The 13,476-nt window shown below is 37.3% G+C and overlaps 1 protein-coding gene across 2 annotated transcripts; it reads right to left on the bottom strand.

The window, feature by feature from the left end:
- Positions 1–939: 939 nt before the first annotated feature.
- LOC142102354 (immunoglobulin lambda-1 light chain-like) lies at positions 940–12,204 on the bottom strand. Of its 2 annotated transcripts, none has more exons than XM_075187172.1 (5): positions 12,067–12,204; positions 9,938–10,318; positions 9,212–9,550; positions 7,427–7,510; positions 940–2,813 (listed from the first exon to the last, which is right to left on the bottom strand). In XM_075187172.1, the coding sequence occupies exons 1-5, from the start codon at positions 12,104–12,106 to the stop codon at positions 2,731–2,733; spliced, it is 927 nt and encodes a 308-aa protein (XP_075043273.1). In that variant the 5' UTR covers positions 12,107–12,204; the 3' UTR covers positions 940–2,730. The 2 variants fall into 2 exon arrangements, with proteins under 2 accessions (XP_075043273.1, XP_075043272.1); XM_075187171.1 differs by having other exon boundaries at positions 940–1,858; positions 12,067–12,197.
- Between the last annotated feature and the right edge of the window lie 1,272 nt (positions 12,205–13,476).

Genomic DNA, 13,476 nt, shown 5'->3' with positions numbered 1-13,476 from the left:
CTGTACAGAAACAACCAGTTGGCAATATACAAATTGATTGAAAAGGGTTGATAATTATTACAAGTCCAATAAATCCACATGTATTGTTCCCTCTAGTGTTGATAATTGTACATCTTGTTTGTGTAAGTTAAAGTAAACTGTGTATTGGTTACAAATTTATGGCACACTGATTCAGATTTTTTTATTTGGTGTAAATTGATAGAATCTTACCTCTTTATTTGTTTTATTACTCTTTGTTCTCTGTGGTAAGCTTTGCGGAGTTTGCTGGAGCTATACAAATTAATATTATATACCTTCCAACATATTGAATCACAAAATCTGGAGACAATAAGACAATAAGCCACGTCCCTATACCAACCACACCAACCACACATGACCCACTTTGTGACTCAGAAATCAGGATGTCCCACCAAAATCAGGACAGTTGGAAGGTATGATATTAAAAATATAATCTGTGAAATAAAAGAATATTTGAAATCACAGAGAGGTTCCATGAACCATATAAAGCACTAGACTGCAGGTTGTGTGCTTGTATACAGGCCACAGAATAAGGATGAAGGCGAAGTCACAAGCTGCCTTCTAATCTTCTTATATCTCACTACTAGGGAGCAGTAGTTCTTTTATTGATAAATATGAAAAAACATTTTAATATTCTAACTACCTTTATCTTTTGGTATACTTAGTTGTTTTATTTAAATATGTATTTTTTTAATGAGAGAAAGAAAAGCTATTATTCCATACTTGCCAACTCTCCCGGAATGTCCGGGAGACTCCTGAAATTTGGGTCGGTCTCAGGGACTCCCGGGAGAGTTGGCAAGTCTCCCGCATCCGGGAATTACCTTCCCAAAATTACGCGGTTTGCAGTGAATCGCGTCATCTTGGCCCCGACATTTTCGTCGCGGGGGCAGGGCCAAAATGACGCGTTTGCCATGCCCGCCCCCTCCCGGCCTCCAGTCACGTCCATCTCCCGGAGAACACTTGCCAAAAGTTGGTAAGTATGTATTATCCTGATACACAGCCTGTGCCTTCTGAGGTGATTCTGTGACAGGAAGTTGTGTGAAGTACAGACTGGTGCTTGGCCAGGTGCCGTGCTGAGTATTTGTCATTAATATAATGTCTGACTGAGGTAAATTTGAAGGATAAAGACAGCAATGAAGGAGGAAGCTATAAGTATTTTCAAAGACAGTGTTTGGCCAAAGATAAAGTATATTATATGTGTTACACAATGGCATGGTGGAGGAATGTCCTGAGAGGGCCACGATAGTGAAGATCTTTCATGACTAGTGATGTCACAATTTCGAAAACATAAGGATATTTGTCATAACTATTTATACAGAAATTCACACCACGTAGATAATATATTACTATTAGCATATATGAAATGGAAAATAGCTAAGGCATGGGTGCTGGACTACTTAGCAGCCGGGTGCTGTTGCTCAATTAGGCTGTCACGCTGATAGGCTTGATAACTATATATGTTTATTATATAATCTACTCTTGCATTGACTTTTACTAATACAACAGTCACAAATGGATATAAATGGATACATAGACATAGATATTTAAACATTACTGCAAAATACATCTGTAATTTTACATAGAAAAAGAAGCACGCCATATAGAAATAAATGTTATTACAAAATAGAGAAACAATATATATTTTTTTAGTTCCTTACATCTTGTTCTGCATTTGGAAGGTCATTATCTGAGACACGGCTCTGCTTTGAGACGTCCACGTCCTTGGAATTACATGACTTTCTTTGAATAAGGCACAACAACAGCAGTATTCCATAGAAGACACTGATGACAAGGAGAGCACTGTATACCACAAACGCCACTGAGAGGATCTTCCAGTTATCTAGCGAAAACACACATACAATACAATGTTACAAAAGGTCAATAGGCTCAACTGTCAGGAGTAGGAAATATGAACAGACAAGAAAGGTTCCTACTTCCAGTTAATTACAGGTGGTCATAATTCACATTCTCTATACAACTATTTCAATAATATTTGCTGGCAGCAGTTGAGTGCTAGGGAACTCTGTGTGTGTGTATGTGTGTGTGTATATATATATATATACATGTGTGTGTGAATATATACAGTCATGGCCAAAAGTTTTGAGAATGACACAAGTATTGGTCTTCACAAAGTTTGCTGCTTCAGTGTTTTTAGACCTCTTTGACAGATGTTGCTATGGTATACTGAAGTAAAATTACAAGCATTTCATAAGTGTCAAATGCTTTTATTGACAATTACATTAAATGTATGCAAAGAGTCAATATTTGCAGTGTTGACTCTTCTTTTTGAAGACCTCTGCAATTCGCCCTGGCATGCTGCCAATCAACTTCTGGGCCACATACTGACTGATGGCCACCCATTTTTGCCTTATCAATGCTTGGAGTGTGTCAGAATTTGTGGGTTTTTGTTTGTTCACCCGCCCCATGAGGATTGACCACAAGTTCTCAATGCGATTTATGGTCTGGAGAGTTTCCTGACCATGGACCCAAAATTTCGATGTCTTGATCCCTGAGCTACTTAGTTATCACTTTTGACTTATGGCAAGGAGCTCCATCATTCTAGAAAAGGCATTTTTGTTACCAAACTGGGAGAAGTTGCTCTTGGAGGATGTTTTGGTACCATTATTTATTCTTGGCTGTGTTCTTAGGAAAAATTGTGAGTGAGCCCACTCACACTGCAGGAGAATGCAGCAGCTGCAAGAAGAATAGAATTTATAGGGAATGCACTTTAGTCCAGCTCAGTGGAGAACACTTTCCGTGTTGTGCAAGGTGCTGAAACCACTTGAAGTAGTCACCTATGAAGAGAGTGCAGACACTGTTAGCTTAAGTCAAGTGATTCCCCAAATTAGACTTTTTGAAAAGTAGCAAGAGAAATTGAAAGACGAAATGAAACAAATCAATTCCGCTAATTATGTTGGTCTTGTAGATTCAGTACTTTATTCGGTTAGCCAGGATCCAAGAGTAATCAACATCTTGAAATCGGATCATTACATTTTGGCAACTGTGCTTAATCCTAGGTTTAAGAGCTATGTCTTTTTTTTCTTTCTAACTGACCCAGATCTCAAGAGATGCAATGAGCTCCTGGTCAGTAAGCTGACAGTTCAAGTGGTACATGACACAATGGCGTCTCCTCCTTCAGTTTATCTGGAAATTGCTGCTAGGAAAAACTTTCCCAAGACACCCAGTGGTGATGCAGATGAGTCAGCACAACATTTTGACATTTGGTCCGGTCTAAAAGAATTGCCCAAAAATCGTGACAGCTCTTCCATAAAATTAACTACAAATTCCATGAGGAAGGCCATTATCGGCAATTACATCAAAGTACACAGACTTCTGTGATTGTGGATTCCAGCGGGGATGAATTAGTATTGTTTGAGGATGACGTACACACTGATGAGGGGGAATATGATGACAGTGTAGATTCCAGGTGCTGAGATCTAGTTGAGAGAAGGGAGCTAGCTGATGCTGGTATGCTTGGTAATATTTTGGGTAGAATTGCATGTTGGCAATTTTATGTTTTTCTACAGTAAACTTTCACCTTTATTAGTGAGTTTTTTTTCTTTACAAAGGTAAAAGCTTTTTATTTAAATTTTTGTTTTCCTGACTTAAAACCACTATGCACTTGAACATAGACTTTAGCACATGAGGTAGAGGGACTAGTATCATCATGACTGAGACTGGAGAGTGGCAAGAACAATGCCAACCCTCCTGTTTCTGTATGAGCTATGGCACAGTAGAATGTCACTGGAGACCTAGAATCCAAAACTTGCGAGATCCGAGATCCGATGATGTAACAATGAAGTTTTGCCTTGTTTTCAATTCCAAGGGCGCGTGAAAGTACCAAGCTGGCTCGGCTCGGTACTCGGTTCTACTACGTTCAGGTGTGTTCGGCTCTCGGGGAAACGAGCCTGAGCTATAGATATAGTTACATGGTTATATATATGTGCATATATGTATGTATGTATGTATGTATATATATATATATATATAGTGAAAAGCACCACAAATACATGATACTGACTCAGGATTGCTGAACCACTTTCAGCTAAACCCCATAATCAATCACGCCCATTTGTGAGCCTGCAGATTGCCAGAAAAACTGCCCTTTTTGCCCCTCTCTCTCATATATATATATGTATATATATATATATATATATATTTCAATCATTCACACATTGTAGGGAGACACTTAAAACCGTCTCTCCAATGACAAATGATTTTTTAATTTCACCTAGATGATGTTCCAGTGTTGTAAATTACACACCATTAATCCAACTGCTCCCAGCCTACATGGTAACAGCTAGGGGTTTGTAGCCATCTTTTCTACCTTGTACCGTGTAAGATGCTATATTTAATATAGAACATCACAATGTATTAGACAGGTAGCAGCGTTGTATGGACATGTACTCTACTGTCGGTCTACAAACTTGTAAAATCAGTTACTGACCAGATATCCGTGTCTGCAGCCTGGCCAAGCAGAGCCGAATTCATGGGATTAAAGTAGAATTAGGAATTTATTTTTCCATTATATGGGATCATTAATGGGTGGCGGTTATATCGGACAACTCTTTAAAAATTACGTTTAAAAAAATGTCATAGTCCACTTTAGTATGCATTGGTCCCCTAATGTATTTAATAGACAGGAGTTGAAAGTATTTTTGATTGATATAAGTTAGAAGCTTTATCTATAAGAGCTCCTTCACAAATTTGTGTTTTATGCAGATTTCACACAGTTTACCATCATGAAAATGTGATCAAAATTAAGTAGGACCACAACATTGTTGCAGCAGATACGAGGTGGTTTCCAGACACGCTTTTGTAGCTCATGCTTTGTTGTACCACAGGAAACCCTAATATGTGTGTAACTTACAGCACAGTGACCACAACATACATTGCACTGAAAATTACATGCAATTATGGTCATTTGCCTATTTACCTAGTAGAGTAGTTGAAAACAGAAATAAGGCAAATATATTGGTGTAGCATCAATGGACAGCACCATTTTTTTGTAGGATACATGTATTAAACTTTAAATAATGGTCTAACTGAAGTTAAGGAAAGTATAGAGACCTCTTTACCGGGAAAAATTGAGTTCCACGAGATCTGACTTGGCAAAATAAATATATATTTTTAAATCTCTAAACTATAAACACTGACAGATACTTAAGTACAAAAAACAGTCAATCAGTAGGTCAATTTGACATCAAATTACAGAAAGAAATACTTATAAAGAGACTGATGATTAGATAAATGCAAATCTCAATTAACAGTTACCTAGAAGACAGTCAGGATTTTGGGTATAAAATAAATAATATAAGAATAATTATTATATTGGCACCAAAAGTCTCCATGTTTTGTGAAAGGCAGATACTTTATTGTTAAGCAAACTGTATAGATATTCCATTGAGGAAACAAAAATACAATTTAACACGGTGTTCCTAGTCAGAGGGCATAGGCAAACCGAGGGGGGGGGGTTTCCTAGTGCCTGTAAACCCCCCTCCACGCCTGGGACACTCTATAATTGAGGAGGCTGGACCCTGCTCCCGATTCACATGGCTCTACTTGAAAAGGGAGAGCTGCGTGCACCTAACAGTAGTACACGCAGCATTGCCCATGTATATTATGGGGATAGGAAGAGTTAGAGAGCAGCCAAGCACTGTCTAAAATTATAGCCCCCATGCATGCTGGTCACACACACTGGCGGCGTGGTGTGGAAACCCCCTTCTACAAATCCTGCGTTTGCCCCTGGAGGGGTCTGTTTCTTCAATTCTTTCGTGATTAATAACTTGCCTGCATAACTTAAGTGAGTGATAAGGTTATCCACGTGTTTGTGTGAACGGCTTATAAAGATGTAGTATTACAGGATCTACAGGTAATGGGATTCTCATTATTTGGTGAATTAGGTAATGACCGTAAACCACAATTGAGCTATTAAGGGACATTCCCACCAAATGTACATGAATGCGTAAAAAACAACGTAACATTTCTGGATAAGTAGCTTTGCACAATATACAGGGGGGTTTATACTTTTAACAGGCATTAATGAGAAAAAAACCAGGTCATAAATTCCATAGAAATTTGACGTACTCGCTGGTTTAAATAAATAGGAAGCCAACAAAATAAAAAATAGAGACATCCTGGAGAACAGTCAACTTTTTAGTTTTTGTGATAAATAGTCGTCCAAGTTTTTATTTCCAAAGCAGGAAGGTTATGGCATAAGATAAGAAAATGAAACCGAAAAAGTTATGAAATTGTTCCATATAATATAAAATTACTAAACTTAATTGAGTATTTTGGCACATTTATATACATTTGTTCCACAGAATTCTAAGGGTATGTGGAGGAATTAACATTTTTGGAGCAAATTTGTTTCAAAACCCAAGTCCTGTGTATTGTGTTTGACCGCTTTAAAAGAAGCACTAGAACATTTTGCAATCAACTCCATTTTCAGACATCTGTTAGTTTGCAAATCATTGGGAAATTCCAAGTCTATCATTTCACCTCCTGAGGGAGAGCAAAAGGGATGGATACAGAGTAAAAGTGGGAAGAGAAATAAATTATATCCTTCCCTCTGCAGACATCTGCACTGCCCAGGGACAGATTAAGAATAGAATAGATCATTGGAAAGTTTGCTCTTTTCAATAAATGTAATCATTTTACGTTATTTTAGGGATTTATCCTCTCAAAAATATTTGACGTGTACATCCCTCAACAATGCAGATGTCCCCCTTTGTCAAACTAGAAATAAGTATTCAGTGGCTCAGCTACCTTCAACATGGGCCCTGTTTTAAACACATGGGGGTAAATTTATCAAAATGGAAGATGTTGCCTATAGTAACCAATCAGATTCTAGCTGTCATTTTGTAGAATGTACTAAATAAATGATATCTAGAATCTGGTTGCTATAGGCAACATCTCCACTTTTGCAAACCCGCAGCTTGATAAATTTACCCCATGGAAATGAGTCCAAATCAGTATGTTGCCTTTGGCCTGTGGGGTCTTAGTCAAGCTCTGTATGTAGCATGGCTTGTATAACACAGATAAACTGAAGCTTAGAGAGAGTAGGATTTCAAACACAATGCTCCTCTTTTACACAGCTGACAGGTGCCCTATAGGCACCGACTTTTCAAAAGAACGTAGACGTGAGCAGGGGTGAAGAGTACATTTTGTTTTACTATGTATCGCCCATAGATTTTACATAGTTTATTTTTATCTTTCGGTGGAGAACCTTTAATTGGTGCTGAATGCCATGGCACTCTAACCAGAAACAAGGCTGATTCACAATATTCCTGCATGATCATAATAACCCAATACTGTCACTAACGCTGACATAGCACCTGGTGACATAACTTTATTTTTAGTGCTTTAGCTTTATGAGACGCAGCTTAATCTCTGAAAATGAAGATACCTGGAGATATTTTGGATGTCATTTCCCCTGTCTCATTTTTAGACAATTCCAACTCTTCAGCCGTCAAATTCTTTGGTTCACATTCTAAAACACATAAACACATGATACTAAATGGCACATGCAAATCGGAAATGCTAAGGAATGTTTGCAAAACATAATCTTACTCTATAATTTGCTGGCAATATTAACTGGTGATAAGCTGATAGGCGATCATTAAAAGCTTATCACTGCTCCCGATTGTCCAAAAGAACCACAACAATGTGTAGACCTGTTAGTTTTCTTACAGCGGGCTTTGGTAATCTGTGGGTGTCCAACTGTTGCAGAACTGCTTGCAGAGCATACAGGAACATGCAGTCCCGCAACAGATGGAGAGACATACAGTAGGATGCCTAGCATTGCCGTACTCTTTGTACCACCAGGGGGTGCAAAAATTAAGCTCCCCTTTCAAGCCCTTGCTCCCCTACCCCTGAAACTCTCGCTCCACTTGTAAAGAGCAGAGCATGGGCCCTGAGGCTAGAGCAGCGTTGCTGAGTCCCTGGTATAAGTGCTAACAGAGATATAACTGAATACAAAATCCAGGCATAAGGCATTCAAAAGAGAACAGCCTCCTCTGCATTGTATGAATCCTGGGTGTCACATATGTTTGGGTGGGAGGAAAGGCTGGAACACATGCAGTAAACCACACATACTATATCAAAAGCATGCCTATAAATAACATTTTCTCATCAAACCATCTACTTTCAGCATGATGATGGAATTACTGCTGCCTGTTTAGAGCCGTATAGGTTTAACTATTTCCATATATTTCCAAACAAAGGTATGTTATGGTTTAGTATAAAAAACAAATGGATCTTGAAATAGGAATATTTTATGTCACTTGTGAACAGATTGTCCATTAGTGGAAATGCTATGGATCATGGATGGTGAATAGTAATAGTATATATTGCATTCGTGTTCTGCTATATGTTTTCTATAACATGAATGCATACAATATGTGAGTCAAACAAGTAATCAACAATAATAATTTGAGAAAGTTGATTTGGTAAAAGGCCTAGGTCATAGAAACCCTGGGAGACGGTCCTTAGAAATAAGTTCAAGGTTTGCACAGATAGGTCATGTAAAGACGTAGCAATCCCATCTCAAACCAACCTCCCATTATGCACATCGTGGGCCTGAGTCATTAAGGAAAGTAAGGCAAAAAAAGGAGTAAATGTTCTCCAGGACAAACCATGTTAGAATGCAAGGGGTGCAACTTAATTTATTATTTTGCACACAAGTTAAATACTGGCTGTTTTTTTATCTAACACAAATACTTGATAGCTTTATTTTTACACTGAAATCGAAAGTTGATCTGGGACATGCCCTACCCCAACTATAAATCTTTCCCTGCACCCCCCCTCCAATGCAACCTGGTTTATCCCAGATGCAAAGTTACTCCTTTTTTATGCTTTGCTCTCCTGAATGACTCAGGCCCTGATTGTTTAAACTGGGCACAATCAGGCACTAGAGTGCAAAAAGAAGATCCAATGTTTCTAATGTGCTGCACAGTTTTGTGACCGATCATAAATAAACCCCTTTCAATTTATCTAGTGGCCACTTATTGCTTTAATTTCCTTTACTAACATCATTCAATGCTTTACAATGTGTCATATTATACAAAATATATTACAGTATCTACAGAAACAAAGTAAAAGCAGAATTACTAACAAAGTGAAAAAATATTTATGTGTTGCTAACTAATGCCAACAGGGAAATTCACTTAACAATACTTAAGTGCTTATTTACCTTTCTGGGTAAGTCCGGAATGCTGTTCTGTGGATTGAGTACTTATACTTTGCATGCCTGATTCATGCTCCAGGAAACAGGTAATCTTCACTCCTTTCTTCCAAAGTTTTGCCGATATAGTGAGTGCAGAGGTTTGGCAGAACGTGTTGTCTGCATTTTGAATAGCCGGGAAGTTGAGTGAGTCAACGGGAGTTTCCTTGCTTAGGAACCACTTTATTCGTAAAGACTTAGGAAAATAACGTTCCACGTGGCAGAGCAGAGTGGCTGTATGCCGAAACTGGATTTCCAAAGGAGAAGGCTCAAAAAGCGTCACGGTAGGTCTGCGAATATACTGAAGTTCTAGAAGACAATGTGGGTTTTACTTACATTTTAGTCACTAATGAGATAAAAATAGTTATATAGATTTAAAAAAAAAACATTAAAGAGAAGATTAACATTCACTGATGGAGCTGTTTCATGAGATAGATGGCTTGGGTGGTGACGGTGATTGATACACAACATTCTAACGGAATAAGACCACCTGGATCAGCAAGAACCAGTTTACGTTACTTGGTGGACTCACATCTTAAAGAGGACTATCCAGGATTTAGGAAAGTCTCAGATGGTATCAGTACCACCTACAATTCTACATAGGATTACTATTATCTAATATAAGAAACAGAATGATTTTATGGCCAACTCTAAACATGTTCCACACAATACAAACTTTGTGAAAAGATACTTTACCATGCACTTTGATCTCTGTGCCTTCTCCAAAGATATACCGGTTAGAGAACCAAACTGCACAGTAATACAAGCCCTCGTCTCTCTTCTCCACATTTCCAATAGTCAGTGTGAAGGCATTTAAAGACTCCTCAATGCCTGGGATGAATCTTTCTACAATTCCTTCTGCATAGGTGGGGCGACTCTTGTCTCTGTGACTCACCAGGAACTGTATATCATTACTTGGCTTTTGATGGTACCAGGACAACACATGAGAAGAAATATTGCTACCTCGCATAATGCATCTCAGAGTAGGGTTTTTCCCTGCTGTGGTAATAGATGGAAGTGACTGTTCCAAAGAAAGTCCAACAGTTGAGCCACTGACATATACAGTAATCTTATGGCCTACCGAGGAAAGGACATTAAATTGAACAATTTGTTTATCATAAATAAATATATAGTCCATATAAAGTACAATTGAATATAAAGGCAGAGATTTAAATCTGGTTTACACTGTTTTTCTGCATGTTCTAAAACTATAGACCAGCCGGCATAATCAAGGTCATTTTTTGCTCAATTATATTCCTCCTCCTTACTCCTCATTGTTTTTTTCTCAAATTCGGTTCAGTTAATGATGAAGTTAAGTATGAGCATCACTGGTAAATAAATAGATACAAAAACTAACCAGCGCTTCTCCTAAGAAAAATATAGATAATTTTGCAAAAGAGCAAATATCCAGCTATTTGTAACTAGAGTTATCAGATCCTGCTCTATCAAATAATAATAATAATAATAATAATAATAATAATAATAAAATAAATAAATAAAAATAATAATAAAAACAGATCCTGCTCTATCAAATAATAATAATAAAATAAATAAATAAAAATAAAAATAATAATAAAAACAGATCCTGCTCTATCAAATAATAATAATAATAATAATAATAATAATAGGAAACATTGATTCCTTTAAATACTAGAAATATATGGGCATGATTGGTGCATTATATATTACTTTTTGCAAAGCCTAATACAATTATTAGTCTTTTATAAAGTCCAATACAAATATGAGTATTTAACCATATAAACATTAGTGTCATATGTTGTTGTTTTTGGATAGAAAACTTCTAAAGAAAATTATTTTTGCATAATCACAAACTATTTATTTATATAGAAGTGTGAGATTTCTACATATTGTTGCACTATGTTTTGTTTTGGGTTTTTCTTTTATATGTTTGGTGGAATTGTGAATCTATGAATGAAGTTTATAATACACACTGTATTAAGTATACTTCACTATAGATTTTTCAGTATCTGTACTCGCGGTAAGACTAGCAGTGAACTATTTATAAAACTATATATATTTTTTAAAATAATACATAATATGTTTTGATTGGGTTTAAGCAAAAGCATAGAGCTAAAATATTTGGATAAGGTACAATTTAGATAGTTTAGCAATGCGTCAAAGCAGAGAAAAAAATGGGGGGGGGCAACAAAATAGCATAAGAGCAACACAGCTAAAAATGTAAAACGTAGCCTGTGATGATAACATCAAAACACCTATTGTGATAAAGCAGTTGAACACCTGTGAATTGTTTAACGCTGCTGACGGTTAAATATAAATGTATAATTAAGGCACTTTATTAAGTCTTCCCATTGCTATGTAAGCCATTGTTATTACCTCTCAAGTGCTCATTTTCATAAAGTACTTAAATGAGATGCAATGAAATCTTTAAGTGATCAGTCTTTATAGTAGAAAACTAATGGATAGATGTCATTTAAATAAAAATGCTCCATAATTGCCCTTATTTGATTCTATTTTTCATAAAGGTTATAATATTGAAAGTTACCCAGAACACAATGTGAGGGGTAGTGATTGTTTTATGTGTTATACAATGGTTTGTTTTTTTTATTAATAGTAATATTCTTAAACAAGTTTTTAGAAAAATGCTATTTTAAAATGGAAAGAAATGCAGAAAAATTAAAAATAAAATATTCACGCTAAATACTTGCTGTTTAGATCCTAATACTGCTAATAGGGACTGGGACTGATACATAAAATAAACTCCTACACCTAAATTCTTGTATTTTTACTAAATTCTATTCCAGACCAAACTATCCTGTAGGGTACATATTAAAATATTTACTGACCTGTCATGTAGAGAAGACAAAGGACCAATATGTATTTCATTGTGACTTGCTATTGTGACTATGACCTAAGTCGGGGGAATTTTGGTGCCTCGTTTCTGCCCCTCCCCATCTCTTCTTACCCCTAGTTCATTATTTCCTGCCATCAATGCATAAAAATGACCATAAAAGGAGCGACACAGATAAAGCTGAAAAACTGAAGACTCAGTCTGTGTTTATAACTTCAAAACACGTATTGTGACAAAACTGTTGAACACCTGTGGATTGTATGAAGGTGATGCTTAACTCTACTGAAGGTTACATATCATTTAAAGTGAATACACATTTCTATGTCTTTCCATTGCCATCTAAACCATTGTTACTGCCACTCAGAAGCTCTCTCTTTTCCCATGTTCTCATAAACCTCATAAAGGATATGTAGCTACTCACATCAGTACTTGCCCCATTGCAGCTTACAATGTAGGGTCTATTTTGTCAGAAGTTAATTAACTTATCACCATGTTTTTGGAATCAAGACCCCAGAACTCTGAGGCACCAATGCTAACTACTATGAATCCGTGCAGGCTGTACTAAGGTAATTCCTCCGATAAACATAAAATTGACTATGAAGTCCAGGCATGCAAAATAAGTACAGTTGCTAAAAATGATATCGAGGGACAAGAGAATTAGCACTGACATTGGTAAGTATTAAAAAACCAGGGACGCTGTGGTGGACAAAAATGTTCAAGATTACATCATTTATATAATATGTAATATGTATTGGTGGACAATATTGTTAATGGGACTCTGCAAAACTGATAAAAAAACAGACATTGATATATTTTAAAAGTGACAAAGAGTGGACTATGAGGTAATTTAAAGAGGATCTGTCCCCTACACACTGGAGACTGACGTTTTTCAGGCTGAACTGATAGTAATTAGAGTGTTGCCTGTTAATTCACTAGAAAGCCATACAGGGGCAGATTGTGAATTTAAAGTGGCCCTGGAAAATATTCTAAAAGTGGCCTCATGTGGTAGATGTGATCAAATGGTCAGTTGTAAGGATCAAGTCAACAGGAGGCGGCGGGTGCCGTCGGATACGGGAGTAACCAACACACAAGGGGTGTAGATATCACTTTAGACTGTGTCAGGCAATCACATACTTACCTACTCTCGGAAACTTGTTTCCGGGAGAGGGGTGTGACTGGAGGCCGGGAGGAGGCGTGGCGCGGCCAAATGCGTCATTTTGGCCCCGCCCCCTGTGACGAATCCGGAACTGCATCCCGTTGCCAGGCATCGAGACACGGCCCGCAATGAAGGACAGGCGTCCATCCCCGGCACCTATAGGTATTTTAGCCCATACTTGCCTACTCTCCCGGAATTCCCAAGAGAGTAGGCAAACTTACCTCTTTTGCCAAAATTCCCAGCATTAAA

Source organism: Mixophyes fleayi, chromosome 9 (genome assembly GCF_038048845.1).
Source record: "Mixophyes fleayi isolate aMixFle1 chromosome 9, aMixFle1.hap1, whole genome shotgun sequence".
NCBI classification, from domain to species: domain Eukaryota; kingdom Metazoa; phylum Chordata; class Amphibia; order Anura; family Limnodynastidae; genus Mixophyes; species Mixophyes fleayi.
The sequence above is the reverse complement of the archived record's forward strand: the minus strand, read 5'-3'. Positions and strand labels throughout refer to the sequence as shown.

Coding starts and splice junctions, on each gene's coding strand:
- LOC142102354 (XM_075187171.1), bottom strand. CDS start 12,106: ATGAAATACATATTGGTCCTTTGTCTTCTCTACATGACAG. Junction 10,319..12,066: donor TTGTCTTCTCTACATGACAG/GTCAGTAAATAT, acceptor TTTCCTCGGTAG/GCCATAAGATTACTGTATAT. Junction 9,551..9,937: donor CACAGAGATCAAAGTGCATG/GTAAAGTATCTT, acceptor ATTGTCTTCTAG/AACTTCAGTATATTCGCAGA.